Genomic DNA, 20,141 nt, shown 5'->3' with positions numbered 1-20,141 from the left:
CTGCAGATGGTTGTGTAAGGCGAGGCACTGGATAACTCCCCACTCCTGAATTTACATTTTGGAAAATACAGTGACGTGCTAATAAACAAATGATTGGTGCATTTTTCTGCAATTCCTCTTTCTGCTTTTTTAGCAGGGATATTAATCGTTAAAAGCTAATGGGTTAATGGCTTTGCAGAGAGAGAAATTTTCGATGAGCAACTTAAGCATTGCATTTTCAGGATCATTGCATTGATAAATACTAAAATTAATCAAAATGGTTTTCTGTTTCCTCTAGGGCAGATAAACACATTTGCTTAGGACCCCAGTGAAATGCACCATGATATAGAAAAATTGCTGGATTGAAAACTTCCTAACACTTAACATGTGTCTCTGACTATTGCATTCTATATCTAGGCACTGGTTAAACATTTTGCCAGCTAGTTTCTTCAGGCTGATTGGCTTGAACTTTTGATTCTGAGTCCGTAGTGCAGATTTGAGAGAATTCCTGGCTCTGTGAATCTGATGGTCAGATTTTCATCCAGGGGGTGGGGAGAGGGTGATGGGCATCATGTCCACAGCCTCTGGAAAGAGTTCGTACACAGCACAGGGGCTCACGGATATGGAGTTGGGCTAATCAAAAGGCTAGCTTTGGTGATCTGGCACTCTGTCTCAGCTGTGAAAGAACTCCAAAGAATAACCCTCTATCCCTCATCCTCTCACTTCCCACACACTACAAACACCCAAGCCATGCAAACCCATGCTACCTAATGCTCTCCACTACCCCTATGGCTCTTCATACCCTCCATGTATCCTATGACCCTCCACCTACTTTCAAGGCCCTTGTAACCTCTTTGCCAATTTAGTACCAACTCATGCCAACCCACATCTTCTACCCACCACTCTTTGTCCTTATACCCTCCATGCTAATTCATTCAATATCCACCATGAGTAGAAATCAGAATCCATGCTATGAAGAAAGAAAATAAAGTTCCAAGGCCAAGATTTTCCAATGGGTTTATTTACTTTTTACACACATTGATGTCTGTTTTTAACAATTCCAAAGGGCAACTTTCCTCTCCCATATGGCGTTCACCTCTCCCAAGGTGTCCCAGGACCATTCCTCTCCAAAAAATTATCCAACCTCTCCATAGAACCCCACATAGAGAACTTTATAATTTCTCAAGATAGACCTGACGTGCACAAGCAATGTTTTGGACATCCTATTAACCAAATGTGTACCTGACTGAAGCCAGTTGCACTGTAGAAACATAGAAACATAAAACTAGAAGCAGGAGTCAGCCGTTCAGTCCTTTGAACCTGTTCTGCCATTCAGTTTGATCAAGGACGATCAGCTAATTCAATCCCACCATTCCCCTTATCACGTAATGTTTTGGCATTAACTACATTTTGAGGTAGTGAATTCCACACATTTACCACTCTCTGGGTGAAAAAAAAATTCGTCTCACCTCAATTCTAAAAGGTTTATCCCTTATCCTCAAACTATGACCCCTAATTCTGGACTCCCCAACCATCAAGAATATTCCTGTCTAATCAGATTAGAATTTTATAAGATTCTGTCAGTTCCCCTCTCACTCTTCTAAACTCCAATGAATATAACTCTAACTGACTTAGCCTCTCCTCATATGACAGACCTGCCATCTCTGTACTTTCTCTATAGCAAGGACATTCTTCCTCAGATAAAGAAACCAAAACTGCACACACTGCTCCAGGTGTGGCTACACCAACACCCTATACAACTGCAGTAAAACATCGCTATTGCTACACTCAAATCCAAAATATGCAGTTGCTTCTGTAAACCACGGATGTATAAAATAAAATTTGCCTTCATTCCCAACGTAGCAGAAATGGATTTTGGAGCAGAACCATTGGAATTGAGGGTCTGGCACTCTGGGACTCTGTCCATCTTTAGGATGGTGTAGGCTGGGGGGTGGGGTGGGGCGGGGGGGGGATGTTGTGAGGTGGATGGATTAGGTGAAATAGGGACTCAAATGTTCTTGGTGCAGCATCTCAAGAATCCGTAACCCAGCTCTGCTTTATATTTATCATGTCATAGAGTCATCAAGGTTTACAACATGGAAACAGGCCCTTTGGCCCAACTTGTCTCTGATATCCTTTTTTTTAAACGCCTAAGCTAGTCAAACTTAACCTCAGGCTCCAGAAAGAATTGAACTCATGACCACCGCTGTACAAGATCAGTGCTCTAACCATTGAGCTACGAAGCCAACTAATATATATAATAGCAGGCATCATTGGAAGCTTATAATAGGGGCAATATCTGACTGATTTGTTTTTTAATAGGAACATTTATATCAAACCAAGTCTGTAAATTAATGGAAATTACAGTCGGGTCATTTCCTTTCTAAATGGCAATGATCAGACCTTTAATAACCACGGTATATTGTGCTATAAAAATAAGCAACTATTCAATTTATGGATTTACATGGTCTGTATCACATGAAATTATTTTAATTATTAGTGTAGTTACACAGTATAATGGAAGGTTGCTCTGGACAGATCAAAGGGTCAATTTTCATGCACTCGATCTATTGATGTCCTAAATGATAGCAATGCACTCAGTGTCCAACCATGGGGAGTCTAAGTACTTGGTTAGAGAAATGGCAAAGTGTATTGGTAAAAGCAGCATAATGAGGAGTATCTGCAGAACTCTCAGATCTGAAGTTGCTTGAAAGATCAGGATCTACTGTTTGCCAGTAAAGATTAGGCATGAGGTTTTCCGGCTGTGCTTGCCCTGAAACCAGAAAACCCCGCCCAAGGTCAACGGACCTTTCCATGCTCCAGCCCTGGCCCTCTACTATTCCTGTGGCAGGCAGCATGGAATGATTGTCCCTTAATAATCAGCAGATCGTATTGGTCCATTAAAAGCCTGAAAGACTGAGAGTGTAGGGAGATGCAGTCAGTGAGTATTCAAAGGCAGTCTACACAATAAGGTTCCACCTGAAGACCAGCCTGTGATGCTACAAGGTGTCTAAAGGCCATGTTAGAAAAGGTGTAGATTTGGAGATCTTGGTTTTTCCATTGTCTAATTTCAAATAGAAATTAGATATAGTTCTTGGGCCTAAAGGGATCAAGGGATGGGGAGGTGGCGGGGAGTCAGCATATTGAATTTAATGATCAGCCATGATCAAGATGAATGGCGGGATCTGGCTCGAAGGGCCAAATGGCTTACTCCTGCTTCTTGTTTTATGCTTCTTTATCCTAGCTCTTGTTGCTCATAGAACATTCAGTTCCTGGCTCCATGGGTTAGAAAAAAAGATCTGCGAACAAAAGTTATGTGCTAAAGCTTTCATTGGTGCTGATTACTTTCAGGATGTAAAGTGAATCCCAAAACTATGTGGTGAGAGTGAATGAGTGCATGGATGTGCAAGCCGTGAGACGATTATTTAACTGAGAGAAAAGGGAAATCTAGGAGGATTGCATTTTTGTAAAAGTACCCTTCATTTTTCTTTCTCAAAGAAAATAATAGGCTCCCAGTATTTCTTTGATTTGCCTTATAATGTTAAATGTCCTTGCCAGCCTTTTAAGTAGAGGCTCCTTCACTGCAATCCCTTCATCAATTATGTTAATTTTAACAAAATTCCCCATGTGTGCCTTAACAGCAGGATTAGACTTCAAACTGGCCTGACAGCTGTTTCAGATGTTACTGCTCTCAGAAAACCACACTGAAGGCTGAGCTATTTCCATTCCAAGTCTATATAACATGGCCTCTCGGTGTTAAGTGATTCTGGAGCTGCCTTGGTTGCAGCTGTTCTGACATTGTTTCCCCCATTAACAAATGTCACTGGTGAATTTGCAGGTATATCAAGGTCAGCTTTCTCAGCGGAAAGTGCTGCTTAAAGATATACTCCCAGTCAAGGCAAAACCATAGGGTTACAATGTTGTAATCCTATCTCCAACCTACACTCCCTGTGAGTGTGACTTATTGCAGGAAGCACAGGTTTGTGGAATTGCTCCACCCTCCACACCAGGATGAAAATTAACATTTGTTCTTTTTTTAAAGTTTAGAGCAAGGCTATTTTTTGCTTGGTCAAAAAGCAGAGTGTTCCGAATACATAAAAAAAAAATTCCCCTTGAACTTTCCTTCTCTTTGAACATTGTGTTCTCACCATTTGACTTGTTGGTTTGCATTTCAGCAGAGGAGCCTGCTGCTGGAAAAGGTTAATTCTTACTCTTTTCTTTAAATCTGATAAGAAGTCTCGCCCTCAGCATGATTTGAGTGTTCATAGGTTTCTCTGTTGTTTGCCAGGAATGTTTCTGATTTTGTTTTGTCTCCCTTTTGTTATCAATTTAGCTATACGATGGACCCAGTGCCCAATCTCAACTTATTGATACTTTCTGCGGGACTACTTTCCCCCCAGGAGGCAGAAGCTCTGGTTCTAGTCTGCATGTTGCATTCCATTCAGACTCTAGTTTTTCAGGCAATGGGTTCCAGATGCTGTGGTTCCAGAATGGTAAGATTACACACAGTACTAAAGATTGCTTGCTTAAGCTGTCTGCCTAGCCTGGCTTGGCTGCCAGCTGTTTCCTTTTATCCCATTAGCCTGCCTCGCCTCACTTTCCCTCACCAACTCTTTACTTGTTATTCCTCCCAGACTTTCCTACATCAAATCCATTAAACTCATTTGGATATCACACTTGCCAAATTCCTCTTTAATGCTTACTGTTTTCCCAATTACTTGTTCCTGCTATTACTATAAAATGCCTCTGTCTGAACCATTCTCCAAGCCTTAGTTGTTTTCCCAAAGGAAATGCTTCTGGGATTCTCCTCAGGGAGTATTTTTTTAATGCTGGTGTTTTAATAGCAAATCAAGCATCTCAAGGATAGGCGGAAAGTTGGAGGCAAAAGGGAGGGGGAGGATGGGCACTTATAACAATCACAATCTAAAACGTGGGCACTGTCTCAGGATAAAGGATTGGTCATTTAGGAGTGAGATGGGGAAAAATTATTTCACTCAAAGGGGTATGAATCTTTGGCATTCTCTACCTGAGAGGGTTACAGATGCTCCATTGTAGAATACATTGGAGGCTGGGATAGATGTTTGGTCTCTTGGGGTGTTAAGGAAAATGGGAAGTAGGCAGAAAAGTGGAGTTGAAACCCAAGGTCAGCCGTGATCATATAGAACGGGCTCAATGGGCCTTACTCTTGCTCCTATTTGTTCTGTTCCCCATTACAATCACTAGAGAAGAAGTACTAGGAAAATTCATGTCACTAAAGTTTGCCAAGTCCCTTGGATTTCATGGCTTACAACCTAAAGTGGCTTCAGAGATAGTGGATGCATTGGGTATAACCTTCCAAAATTCCATAGATTCTGGAAAAATCCCACCAAATCGGAAAATTACGAATCTAACTATCCTTTGAGAAAGGAGGGAAAAAGAAAGCTGGAAACTATTGGCTAGTTACAATCTGTATGAATGATTTGGATGAAAGGACCAACTGTACTGTGGCCAAATCTGCTGACGACAACAAAGGTCGGCAGGGAAGCAAATTGTGAGGAGGATACAAAGAGACATTGTGAAAATGCTCAAATTTATTATTAAGGAGGTAGTAGCAGGACACTTAGGTAATGAAATCAGACACAGGCAAAGGGAAATTGTGTCTGATCAATTTAGTAAAGTTTTTTGGAGATGTAACAAGCAGAGTAGATAAGAGGAACCTGTAGTTGTAATGTATTTGGATTTCCAAAAGGCATTCAGTAAGGTGCCATGTAAAAGGTTACTGCACAACATAAGAGCTCATGGTATTGAGGGTGTTATATGATAGCGTGGCTAGAGGATTGGTCAATTGGCAGGAAATGGAGTCAGGATTAATGGGCCAAAATCAGGCTAGCACAATGAACTAAAGGAGTACCAAAGGGTTCAGTGCTGGGATTTCAACTATTTACAATCTATATGAATGACTTGGATGAAGGGACTATACTGCAGTGCAGAGGGACCTGGGTGTTCTTGTATATGAATCACAAAATATTAACATGCAGGTACAGTAAGTAGGGAGGGAAAGTAGAATCTTAGCCTTTATTTCAAAGAGGTGGCATATAAAAGCAGGGAAGTCTTGCTAACTGCAGGACATTGGTGAGGCTGCAGTTGCAATACTGTGTACAGTTTTGTTCTCGGTTATTTAAGCAGGAATATACACGTGCATTGGAAGCAATTCAGGGAAGGTTCACTCACATCATTCCTGGAATAAAGGGGTTGTCTTGTGAGGAAAGGTCGAGAAAGTTTGTTCATTGGAGTTTAAAAGAATGAGAAGTGATTGTATTGAGGGAGTTTGACAGATTGGACTCGGACAGGATGTTTCCTCTTGTGAGGGATTCTAGAAATAGGAGGAACTGGTTAAAAATATGTGGGGCGGGATTTTATGGCCTCGCTCAGGCAAGACCGGAAATTCCCGCCCGAGGTCAACTGAGTTTCCGTTGTCGGACCCTCGCCTGCTCCGATTCCGTGGTGGGCGAGGTGGTAGAGTTCCGGCCATGGTCTCCCATTGTGAATATGGAGAGGAGGATGATCGTCTTATCTCATGGTGTCATGCATCATTAAAATCCCCTACCATAGAGAGCAGTGGAGCACTGGATAAATATATGGCTGCTTTCGACAGATTTCTGATGAAAAATGGGTTAAGGGAATAGGCAGGAAAGTAAAGAGAAGGTCACAATCAGATCGGACATGATCTTATTGAATGCTGGAGCAATTGGTGGGCCAAATGACCTGCTCCTGCTCTTATTTCTTATGATCTAGTTCATCATCTCCTTTCCTGCCCTCAAACTGTTCATAAAGACAGCACTCAAACTTCAAGGGCACAGAGCCAAGGAACTGATTGTGTGGAAAGAGATCGAAAAGACTGCAGAGACGCAAAAGGAACAGTAAAATATGTTTACAAATCAGCAGGGTAAAAAAACCTCATATAACTACTTCACAACCATCCTCCTTCACATGAGAAATAGTTCAAACATTTCTCTGCAGATTTTCTGGAGTCAAACATTAGCTCTTACAGAACTGTTTTCAATTAGACTGCCGGCTGGTAGAATCGCTTCCTGCTCATGTGCACCATCAAGTGGTTGAACAAAAAAACATTGATTTTATTGCACATTGCTGGAGCTCTGGAAATTAAGGCCCTGATATTAATACTGAGATGGGGAGGTTGCAGGGAGCATGTTAACACATAGCAAATCTGGCAAGGCTGGAGGTGCGGGGGTCCCACCAAGAATTTAATGCTTGAACCTTATTATAAGCTTTTCCTTCTGTTTTAGGGGAGGCGTGGTGGCACAGTGGTTAACACTGCTGCCTCTGAGTGCCAGGGACCCGGGTTCAGTTCCGGCCTTGGGTGACTGTCTATGTGGAGTTTGCTCGTTCTCCCCGTGTCTACATGGGTTTTCTGTGGGTTCTCTGGTTTCCTCCCACAGTCCAAAGATGTGTGGGTTAGGTTGATTGGCCATGCTAAATTGTCCCTTAGTGTCAGGTAAATTAACAGGGTAAATATGCGAGTTTACAGGGATAGGGCCTGGGTGGGATTGTTGTCGGTGCAGGCTCGATGGGCCAAATTGCTTCCTTCTGCACTGTAGGGGTTCTATGAAATCCTATGAAATTTCCTACATGGTAGCTAGTCATATCGACAGGCTGTCCAACTTTCACAGGAAAACCAGGATTAGAAGACAATAGCCTGAGACCTTTATGGGAGCTGCTTGGCAATCCAATAGCACGAAATGAGTACCCTTGCCACTGAACTGTAGCGGATTAAGCAGGCAGCTCCACCACCTTGCCAAGGGCAACTAGGGATGGACAATAAGCGCTGGCCATGATAGTGATACTCGTATCCCAGAAATGAATTGAGAAAGAACACTCCATTCTAATCTTGAATTTCTACAGATTCAGTGCAATTCAGAACTAGGAATCATGATGGGTTGAGCATTTGAGAAATACGGCCACACCCATCCTAAGAGCGAGAGTGAGAAGGAGAGACAGTTAAAGCCAAGTTTACTACCAGTTTTTATATTTCTCTAATATATCCGGTGGGCAGTTCACAACTGATACAATTGGCAAAGTAAATACGTTTTGGCATTTGATGTTTTTCAACTCGGCTCAGAAAATGACTATTCATCTAATTCCAGATTGTCTCTTGGTTGTGGTACCGAGGTGTGGCGGGGGAAGAATGGTGTCTGACTTTGTGATATTGACGTATTTGCTTCATCTTCTTCAGTCAAACTGCAATGATGATTACGCCCGCTGATTGATATATGATAGTACTATGTTAGTATTGTGGGAAATGTGAGGTAAAAATGCTTAAATCATCAAAAGAGAAGATGCTGGAAAATCGTAGCCAATCTGGCAGCATCTATAAGGAGAGAAAAGAGCTGATGTTTCGAGTCCATTTGTCAAAGCCTTCATCTGGACTCGAAATGTCAGCTCTTTTCTCCCCTTACAGATGCTGCTAGATTGGCTGAGATTTTCCAGCATTTTCTCTTTTGGTTTCAGATTCCAGCATTCGCGGTAATTTGCTTTTAGAAAAATGCTTAAGTGTTGTGCCTTTAGTTGCCAAATCCGAAGCAAAAGCCCACATCAGCCCAAAATGACTCATTTCTTTTTAGTTTTTAGTCACAAGTAAACTTGTATTAACATTATAATGAAGTTACTGTGAAAAGCCATACTCCAGCGCCTGGTTGGGTACACTGAAGGAGAATTTATTATGGTCAAAGCACCTAATCAGCATATCTTTTAGACTGTAAAAGGAAACTGGAGCACCTGGAGGAAACCCACGCAGACATAGGGAGAATATGCAGACTCCGCAGACTCAGTGACCCAAGCTGGGAATCAAACCCTGGGTTCCTGGCGCTGTGAGGCAGCAGTGCTAACCACTGTACTAGTATGCCACCCCTTTTCTGATTTCTGATCCAGGGAGATTGACTTGGGCAGATTGTGAGCAGAGGTTACAGTGGAAAAAAGGATTTAGCTTTGACAAAAGGGATAATCTAAGACATATGTTCAGATTATCCAATCACATGTTAGTGGAAAAGCGGGAAGAAGTTGGAAGGAAGTATAGTTAGTTACGCTACGTACTACTGAGACCATGAGACCAGCTAAGTAATTTATATCAAAACTTCTTGATGGGAGAAGTTTAAATGTACTCCTTGAACAAAAATTCTTCAGTGTAACCAACAATAGCAATTTGTATTTATTTGGATCTTTAATAGAGCTAAGTGTCACAAGGTGTTCAACAGGAACATTTAAAAATGGCAAACTTAATGACTGATTTGCAGTGGAAATGTCAAAACAAAATTTTTATTATTTTTGAACTCATAGCATCTGGCGTGGGCACAGTGAATCATTGGAGAGTCATGCACTCCTACACCAGGCTATGTGTAAATCCACTTATACAACTACAGTTCCCTGGCTACCACACCCAACAGCTTCCAGGAAATAGCAGAGCATGACGTTGGAGAGTGCCAGCAAAATCTCAGCAATAAAATCATTTGCCAATCGTTGGGAAAACTGTGAGAACTTAGGAAAAGCTAGATGCGGGGGGATACAGATGTACATTATGGCCACATTAGCAAAAGCATTGCATTTGGAAATAACTGAAAGTAACAATTTAGCCCTTATCCAAATAAAGTCTCAATTAATTTGTACTGATTGCAAAAATTGAGATGACTGGACCATTACTCAATATGATTCGTGTGAGCATGAGGAGGAATGGCAAGAATAGAATTTACCTCACTGCACTTTTTATCCAATGTATGATCTACTGCTATTTATTGATTTCTCATGGATAACTGAGACTGAAAACTGAGCGTGGTTAATTTGGAATTTTTTGTGACTGCACAACAAGTATTCAGTGGCAGTCACTGCCTGACAGAAAAATATTTGCAAGAATTTGGTCTAAGTGCCAAAGGCCCTCAGCTTTAATGAAACCAAAAGCAAATGAACTTAGTCAGCTTCCAAACAATCAGATGCACCAGAAAGGGCGGAATATTTGAATCAAATCTGTGCAGCAAATCAATCAATAACCAACATGCTGCTGATACACCAGAAATGCAATTTTGAATTTGAATTTCTGAACTTCCTCAGTATAAAGTAACCTTTGTCACTATAATAACGTCCTTCAAAACTTTGATAAATGGAGATAACTGTGGTTAGTTCTGCATCAGTGGAAGTAGCTTAGTTTTTCAACGCAAATCCGAGTATTCATTTGCATTGCTGAGCACATCATTGTTAGTTCAGCTGGATTAAGTTAAAATCTGTTATCAAACGTACTAAATTGACAACATTTGTTGAAATAACAAATCGTCGCTGTCTCAGTGTGCCCACTGTTTCACCAGAGTGCACGATGAAGTATATGAGTTGTTCCTTTATTTCACAGCTATTTTGTTTGTTATTTGATCTCTTAGCAACCACACAGTAGCAGACATTATGGTAGACTTTCTGTTGGGGCGCTCAAACGACATGCCAAATGGAAAGAAATGTGTAATTTCAGTAGTTTCTAAACTGACGGTCATTTCCTTGTCTGGTTAAAACTGGCTTATTCACTGCGTCATGAGCAGTTGGAAGTTGAAATAAGTTTTGCAACAGCATTAACCACTGGGTCCCCTGCTGCACAGATTTCATTCAAATGTTCCACCCAATTATTTGGAAGCGAACTATGTTTATTGCTTTTTGTTTAATTTAGCTGAAGGCCTTTGTGATAAGGTATTTACACCAAATTCTTCAAAATATTTTGCTGTCAAGCAGTGATTTTCACTGAATACTTGTTATGCTGCCACAAAAGAATCCAAAACTAGTCACTCTCAGTTTTCATCACCATGGGAAAAAAAGCAGATAGATCTTGTGTTTGCAGGTGTTAGCACTGAAAAAACATTCATGGCTTCCAAGATTTCCTGTGACATGTGGGAGCTTCCTGAGATTTTGTTTTGTTTGTTTCCTACTGCTCTTGAATGAAATGACTGTTACATTTGTTTAGAGGTTTACCAAAATGTACGAGGTGGCACTATGGATTAGAGAAGCTTTTTCTCTTGAACAAAATGGACCACAACTTTTCTCAATGGTAACTTTTGTGGAACGTGCACTCGGGAGGGCTCTGAAGGACACTTATGATTGTCTGCTGTGCAATTGAATTTGTACTAATTTTAAATATTGAAAGGTACAAGTGATGTTCTATGGTCTTTGCACAGGTATCCTAGTTCCAAAAGCAGATTTAGTTTACAAAAGAAAAGCAAAATGCTATGAATGCTGGAGATCTGAAATTTAAAGAGAAAATGCTGGGAGTTCTCAGCAGCATCTGCAGAGAGAGAAACAGAGTTAATAGACTGGGTTTTACCATAGATTCTGGGATCCCATTGTCAGAACCACAACTGATGGAAGTTAGGCTGCAGAACAATCCACCCGGTAATTGGCTGCCTCTGAGTTTATCTCGTAATAAGAATGGAAGTGAGCCAGAAGTGTCAAGAATCTGATCAGGGAGGGTCACCATTTCTAGATTCTTGGCAGCTCCATTGTGAAAGAACAATGCTGTTGAGGCAGGCTGGAAAAGCATGAGATCCCCTCAATATAGAGGCACCCATGGGTATTCAAGAGGTGGCTAGATATAGCACTTGGGCAAATGGGATCAAAGGTTATGGGGAAAAAACAGGATTAGGCTATTGATGACCAGCCATGATCGTAATGAATAGCGGGGCAGGCTCAAAGGGCCAAATGGCCTCCTCCTGCTCCCATTTTCTATGTTTCTATGAGCCATGCATGAAATTAAAAATTGAGGGGGAATCAAAGCCAGTAAGGCCCCTTTGAAACAGAGGAGAAGCTCCCCCCAGAGGATTAGTTAGTGCGGCCTTCCATGACTGCAAGGAAAACAGGAAACAATGTCAGGCCAAAGGTTATGGTCTGAAGTAGTTGAATTCAGTGTTGGATCTGGGAGGCTGTAATTGAAAGATGGGATGCTCTACCTCCAGCATGCATTGGGCTTCTTGGAACACTGCAGGAGGCCGAGATCTAGAATTTTCTTTGTAGGTTTTGATTTTCCTTCTTGTTCTCTCTCTCTTTTTTTGCTGTTCATCATTCTGCCAATCACACCTTCTTTCGACGCATCTTTTATTTCTTTACTTGTCCCACTTGTTCTGAACCACAAAGTGTTTTGTCATTTTATCGCTCCTGCCTTCAACCTGATCACCAACCTTTACTGTTCTTTTTCCCAGTATCCCCCCCTTTCACTTGCCTAAAAGCTATGGCAGTTTTCCCAGTTCTGATGAAAGGTCATCGAGCTGAAATGTTAACTGTTTTTCTCTCCACAGATTCTGTCTGACCTGCTAAGTATTTCCAGCAGTTTTTGTGTTTGTTTCCAGCTTATTCCAGCAGTTCTACTGATTAAGTTACAAAAAGCACAATGGGAGAGTAGAAAGTAAACTATCATTTATATCTTAATTGGGGCGATTTTAGCCCAGGATCAGTTCTTGGTAAAGTTGGAAACTGTCAACTGCAGAGGTATTTGCAGCCTTTTGGGCTGCATGTGTTACATTTGCTCTAACCTTAAACTTTATGACATTATTTGAAATCTATTGCTTGTGAATTTTTTATCTATAAAGGTGAGAGATTTTAGTGATGAGACTGAAATGTTTCCAACTGAGCGACCCAGTCTGCCCATTAAGAACTACCAGGTCAGCAGTAGCAGTGAGGTGTGAAGTAACACTCCCTATATTCTTCTCAAACACTGGGTTGCACAGTAATGTGCAAAGCACAGCACAGTTTCTGAGCAGGATTTTCGATGGCTACTTGAGGGGGGCAAGCCTGGAGGTGTAAAGGCTCGGAATCTCATTCTGCTGGCAGGCATGTTGTCTGCTACCATTGTTCCATGCATGAGCCACTTTCAGGAAGGCCAGGTCTGGAACAGGATAGTCACCTGCCCACCAGCCACAGGTAGCCAAAGGAGGTAATTAAAGGTAGAGGCAAAATATTACAGGCGGCACGGTAACACAGTGGTTAGCACTGCTGCTTCACAGCTCCAGGGTCCTGGGTTTGATTCCCGGCTCGGGTCACTGTCTGTGTGGAGTTTGCATATTCTCCTTGTGTCTGCGTGGGTTTCCTCTGGGTACTCCGGTTTCATCCCACAGTCCAAAGATGTGCGGGTTAGGTTGATTGGCCATGCTGAGAAATTGCCCCTTAGTGTCCAGGGATGTGTAGGTTAGAGGGATTAGTGGGTAAAATATGTAGGGATATGGGGGTAGAGGCTGGGTGGGATTGTGTTTGGTACAAACTCGATGGGCCAAAGGGCCTCTTTCTGTACTGTAGGGTTCTATGATTCTATTGTGGATGCTAGAATCTGAAACAAAGACAGAAAAATGCTGTTTTTGTCTGACAGCATCTGTGGAAACAGAATAAAGCCAGTGTTTTGAGTCTGGATGACCCTTTGTCAGAGCTATAAGTAAACCATGCAGCTGCTCAAGCCTGTACCACCATTAAATGTAATAATGGCTGCTCTTGCATTTCAACCCCCTCTTTCCCACCTGCTCCCCATATCCCTCGACCTGAGAGAGACCAACCTCAACCTTAAATATATTCCATGATGGCACACTTCTTGTGGGTAGAGAATTCCGGAAACATTCCTTTTTTTAGCCGGAATCTTACCACCATTCACATCTGTGGGATTTTTTCATCCCTCCACGGTGAACAGGATACTTGGCTGGCCATCAAAATTCTCTAACCTTGCTGCAAAAGTAGCGTGGCATGAATGGCCAGCAGTGACATGTATTTTTGTTCAACATTTTAAACTGTTTCTCAAAATGTATCCAACTCATGTTGACTGCCGGACCTACTCGTTTAAGCTAGATATTTGATAACTTAAATGAAATTTTTTTCAACATCTGTAAGCCAGACCTGCTGAGATTTTCCAACGTTTTCTCTTTTGGTTTCAGATTGCAGCACCCACAGTAATTTGTTTTTATCAAAGTTTTTCAATCCTTGACTTGTAGTAAGGCAGTTGCTCTCTTCAAAAAAAAATCACTTTTTTTAACTAACCGGAAGCAGTTGATGTTAGAGTGGTTTGGAGGGATAATGATTCCATAAGGAATCAAAGCAAGAAAATGAGTCATTAGAAATTATGGAAGGAAATGACAGTCTCCTGCATTGAGAACTACTGGAAATAGCTCCCTTACTTTAACATGATTGATGAAATGATTCCAAAAATAATAGTGTAAGGATGACAAAGACTAACCGCAAAACACACCAGTTTTCAGTTAGAAATGTAGAAAATAGAGCAGGAGTAGCCCATTTGGCACTTCAAGCCTGCTCCAACATTCATTATGATCATGGCTGATCACTCAACTCAGTAACCTAATCCCACCTTTCCCCCATATACTTTGATCCCTTTAGCCCCAAGTGCTACATCTAACTCTTGAAAACAAACAAATGTTCAGGCCTCAACTACAGAAAGTGGTAGAGAATTCCACACATTCACCACACTCCAGATGAAGTTGCTCATTTTGAAATCATAATTCATGCTTAAATTATTTTATGGATATAGTGGTGATTTTTTTTCTTCCTGTTTTCTGCTAAATGTTGCAAGAGTACAGGCTACAATGGAACAAAGATTGTTGTATGAGTTGGGGTGGAGTGAGCAATGGAGAGAGGGCTAAAAGGTGTTTTACGCATCTGAAGCCTATTTTGATACTTGCAGTGGCATCCATGTTTCAAAGGTCCCAATGCAACATCCTACTGCTGGCAAATTGTTGTGAGCTTTGATGTCAGCCTTTTAATTGATCATAATTTTACCCTTCAAGTAACTAGATAAGTAGCAGAATTTTCTTAAACAGCTGTTTTAATACAAGCTACAGCAAAAAACATTGGAAAGCTACAGTTCACATCCCTGTAGCTAGCCAGAGCAGCGTATCCCAAGATACAAAGGCAATTAAAGATTTCAAAATTGATTACAAGTAATTAGTATAAACCAATTACGATCACTTTTTGCTTGCTTCATTATAACACCCAATCAGCATGAAAACTTCATTGTACAGCTCATTTCTGTAACTGTGGATCACTTCCATTTCCCAATTACAGATAAGAACAAAGAACAGTACAGCACAGGAACATGCCCTTCAGCCCTCCAACCCTGAACCGATCATGATGCCTGTCATGATCTAATACTGTATGTCTGCCTGTCATGATCTAATACTGTATGTACTTTTGGAGCCCATATCTTTCCATTCCGATCTATTCATGTATTCATCTAGGTGCCCCTTAAATGCCATTATCTTACCTGCTTCCTTCACCTCCCTGGGCTGATGTCAGATGCCTGATTTATGTGCTTTGCCAGACTAATGGCCTTGGTGTCTGTGTGAAGGCTGTTATAAGAAGACCTTTGTTTTTCAGTCTGTGTGATTTTTAAACTTGTGTGACTATTAACCCTTTTAGATACTTGCAATGGCATTCTTGTTTCGAAGGTCCCAATGCAACATCTCTACTGCTGGCACTCCTCCACTTAGTCAGATGCTAGTCCTCATGAGAGGAATGTGAAGCAGGAGGGCCTGGTAGATACATCAGCCTCATTAGCATTCAGGCACTGACTCAGTTACAATAACTCAGAGACTCCAGAAAATGTGAGGAGGCGTGAAGGTCTGAAATAGTGAATCTTCATGATAAGCTCTTTAGCACATGAGGGACAGAGTGTGCCCTATACATAACAAAGAGAAACATGGAGATTGTTAGATGAAAAATACCAGCGCCCATCTAGAATTTTTTACTCGTTCTTGCGTTAAGTATTGCTGACAAAACTGGCATTTATTGCCCAACCTTAATTATCCTTGAGATAGTTGTGGTGAGTCATCTTCTTGAGCCGATGTGGTTCATGCATTGTAAGCAACCACAGTTCTGTTAGAAAGGGAGTTTCAGGATTTTGATCCAATGCCAGTGAAGGAACAGCAATATCGTTCTAAGTTAGGTGTTCTCATTCATCTTTTTTCTTTTTCTTTTGAGGTGGTAGAGGTTGCATGCTTGAAAGGTGCAGTTGAAGGAACCTAGGTGAGTTGCAGCTGTGCACCTTGTAGATGGTATATGTTGCTGTCATTGTGTGCAGATGGCAGAGGGGGAGAATGTTTTGAGGTGGTGTGGATGGAGTGTTGATCAAGCCAACTGTTTTGTCCTTTGATGGTGTTGTGCTTCTTGTCTATTGTTGAATCTGCATTTATCCTGGCAAGGGAGACTAAATAATCATATTCCTGAGTTTTGCATTTGAATGTTTGATACACTTTGAGAAATCAGGAGGTCAGTTACTTGCTACAAGATCCCAGTTTCTGATCTACTCTTGTCACAGTATTTATATAAGGTTACATTTCTGGTCAGTTGTAACTCACATGATGTTGATGTGTTGGGGAGGGGTGAGGTTAGCGATGGTAATGCCATTTTATGTCACGGGAGATGTTTAGATTCTTTCTTTTTGGAGATAGTCATGCCATTATCAGTGGCATGCCTGAATGTTGTACAGATCTTGCTTCATCTGTTAACCAACTGTGTCAGTATATCAGGAGTTGACTTTATACTGGATACATACCCATTTCTTGACTTTATGATGGAAAGAAGGTCATTAATGAAGAAATGGTTGGATCGAGGCTGTTATCCTGAGGAACTCCTGCAGGGTTGAAATTACTGGCCCCCAATAATCACAGTCAACTTTGATTTTGATTTGATTTGATTTATTATTGTCACATGTATTAATATATAGTGAAAAGTATTGTTTCATGCGCGCTATACCGACAAAGCATACCATTCATAGAGAAGGAAACGAGAGAGTGCAGAATGTAGTGTTATAGTTATAGCTCGGGTGTAGAGAAAGATTAACTTAATGAAAGGTAAGTCCATTCAAAAGTCTTGACAGCAGCAGGGAAGAAGCTGTTCTTGAATCAGTTGGTATGTGAATTCAGACTTAATATTTTTTTCCCCGACAGAAGAAGGTGGAAGAGAAAACATCCAGGGTGTGTGGGGTCCTAGATTATGTTGGCTGCTTTCCAAGGCAGCGGGAAGTATAGACAGAGTCAACGGATGGGAGGCTGGTTTGCGTATGGATTGGGCTATGTTCACAACTTTTTTGTAGTTCCTTGCGGTCTTGGGCAGAGCAGGAACCATACCAAGCTGTGAGATAATCAGAAAAAGTGCATCTATAAAGGTTGGTGAGAGTTATAGCTGACATGCCAGATTTTCTTAGTCTTTTGAGAACTTCCTTTTTTCTAAGATAAAAATGGAAATCTGGCAGCATCTGTGGAGAGAAACAGAGTTACTGTTTTGATTCTAAATGACCCTTCTACAGAACTGAATAAAGGTAGAAATGTGCAGGACATATAGTTGGAAAGAGGGCCGAGGAGGTGGAGCTGATTCGAAGACCAGAGATAGGATAGGATAACAGAGAGTTGGACAACTTTGTCATAGACATAAGACAAAGGGGAGTGTTAATGCTGCCATTAAGGTGTGAAGGGTGCTAATAGTGGCAAAAGGCGAGATAGTAGAATGTGCTAATGGGAGCAACTGAACAGCCAGGGTCAGGTGGCCAAGTGACGGAGGGGTGGGATTGGGATGGGTAGGTCAGTGAGCTGGAAAACAACTGACAACAAACTACAAAAAGTTGGAGGGGGATAAAGTTTAAAGTTTGTTTTATTAGTGTCACAAGTAGGCTTACATTCATACCGTAATGAAGTTACTGTGAAAATCTCCTAGTTGCCACACTCCGGCGCCTGTGCAGGTACACTGAGGGAGAATTTAACATGGCCAATGCATCTAACCAGCACATCTTTTAGACTATGGGAGGAAACCAGAGCACCCAAAGGAAACTCACGCAGATGCAGGGAGAACGTGCAGACTCTGCACAGACAGTGACCAAGCTGGGAATCAAACCTGGGTCCCTGGCACTGTGAGGCAGCAGTGCTAACCACTGTGCCACTGTGCCACCCATAAGTTACTGTCTAAAGTTTTTGAACTCAATGCTAAGTCCAGAAGGCTATAATGTGCCTAATCAAAGGATGAGGTATTGTTCTTCCAGTTTGTGTTGGGCAACACTGGAGCATTGCAGCATTCCTAGGATGGACTTGTGGCCATGGGAGCAAAATGCAGAGTTGAAATGTCAAGCGACCGGAAGCCTGGGATCATGCTTTCAAGTGGAGCAGAAGTATTGTGCAAAGTGGTCACCCAGCCTGCTTTTGGTCTCCCCAAAGTAAAGGACACTGCATTGAGAGCAGTGAATACAGTAGACCAAATTGAACAAGTGCAGATGAAATGTTGCTTCACATGAAAGGATTGTTGTTGAGCTCTTTAACAGTGAGACGGGAGAAAGTGAAAGGGACAGATATTGCACTTTTTATGATTGCAGGGAAAGATGCTGTAGGAATGGGATGAAGGGTTCGGGACAATGGAGGAATGGACCAGGGTGTGGTCCCTGTGGAATGTTGATGGGTGTTGAGGGTGTTTGATGGTGGCATCATGCTAGAGTTAGTGGAAATGATGGAGGATGATTCTTTGAATGTAGAGGCTGGTGGGGGGAAGAATGGGGACAAAAAGGATGCTGTTATGGTTCTGGGAGGGAGAGTAAGGTGTGAAGGCAGATGTGCGGGAGATGGGCCAGACATGGTTACATGCCTTGTTGACTTCAGTGGGGTGGGAAACACCTCAGCTGAGGGAAAAAGCAGACATGTCAGAAGTGCTGTATTTGAAGGTGGCATCATCAGAACAGATGGGGTGCGGGTGGAAAGTTTTGGAGAATGGAATGAAGTCCTTATAAGGGGCAGAGTGTGAGGAGCTGTAGTCATGGTAGCTGTGGATTTGTAATGAATCAGAGGCAGAGAGGCTGAGGAACGGAAGTATCAGAGGTAGATCATGTGAAAGTAAGAGAAGGGTGGAAATCAGAAGCAAAATCAATACATTTTTATAGGTCCAGACGGGAGTAGGAAGCAGTACCAATATAGTCATTGATATAATGGGAAAAGAGTTATGGGAGTGGGCCAGAATAAGACTGGTACATTCCCCACTCAAAGGCAGGTTTAACTGGGATCCATGTGGATACCCATAGCCATATCTTTTATTTACAGGAAGTGAGCTGAGTCAAAGGATATAACAAGTTCAGTGAGGTGGAGGAGAGCAGTATTGGGTCAGGATTGTTTTTCTCAGTATAACTTCAATCAGCGGAGATCTCCCTCACTACTTGATGCTACACTTGATCAAAAGCTGCCTTGATGTCAATTCACCTCATCTTTGGAATTCATCGCTTTTGTCTATACTTGGACCTAGGCAGCTATGAGATCTGGAGTTGAGTCAACCTAGTAGGACCCAAACAAAGCATCAATGAGCAGGGTTTGCAAAGTAAGTGCTGCTTGATAGTGCTGATGATTGCAAACAGACTGATTTACAGGTAACTTTCACATTGTTGGGTAGAATCTTGTGTTGCAACTGTACTGGAACAGCATGGCTAAATGTATGGCTAATTCTAAAATGATAGTCTTTTGAACTATAGCTTATATTTTGCTACAGTGTATAGTCTTTACTGTATCATGTGCCTTCAGTTGTTTCTACCATTCTGTTAGCTCATGATGGAGCAATAACGAATTGCTAAAGACCTGAATCAACCCCAATCAATTACTCTACGACAGACCCAGATGTGAAGTCAGGAAGACATTAGTCAGAATTTTACTGCCACGCCCACCCAGGAATCAGCTCAAAGAATGCAATTTTCCATTGGCCTCAGGTGGGATTTTACGAGCCTCGCCCGAGTGAAGTCGTAAAATACCAGCCGTTGTGTGGTGAAAGACTTTGAGAACCATAGATTCAAAATCAGTTGTTGCTTCCACACCTTCCCATTTTAACCCTATGTAGTTTCACAAAATTCCTCATATACTGTTTGCCAAAGCATTACTTTCTGATAAATTTCAAAATGTAAAACCAAAATGCAGAAATGCCACAACTGCAAAAGGAAAGTAACATTACTTAAGATATGTTAGAGTAAAATGATACTTCAAGTTCTTTGACTTTACCCTAACTTACTATTTTGAAATCCAAACTTTCAGTGTGTTTTCAACTTGTATCAAAACAGCCATCCCATCATCTTAACATGTCTAAATAAAATAATTGAAGTCATCTCCTAGCCCTCTGAGATGAGTTCAGCCAAGACGCAGTGG

The 20,141-nt window shown here is 41.6% G+C and overlaps 1 protein-coding gene across 1 annotated transcript in view; it reads left to right on the top strand.

The window, feature by feature from the left end:
- cubn (cubilin (intrinsic factor-cobalamin receptor)) overlaps window positions 1–20,141 on the top strand; it is a 327,704-nt gene that overhangs the window by 98,184 nt on the left and 209,379 nt on the right. The window contains exon 26 of the mRNA XM_080214655.1: window positions 4,313–4,472. Coding sequence (XP_080070781.1) covers window positions 4,313–4,472 — 160 coding nt within the window. The remainder of the gene's footprint in view (window positions 1–4,312; window positions 4,473–20,141) is intronic.

Source organism: Carcharhinus amblyrhynchos, chromosome 2 (assembly GCF_965287045.1).
Source record: "Carcharhinus amblyrhynchos chromosome 2, sCarAmb.v2.hapA, whole genome shotgun sequence".
Lineage (NCBI taxonomy): Eukaryota > Metazoa > Chordata > Chondrichthyes > Carcharhiniformes > Carcharhinidae > Carcharhinus > Carcharhinus amblyrhynchos.
Note: the sequence above shows the minus strand (reverse complement) of the source record. Positions and strands in the feature narration are given on the sequence as shown.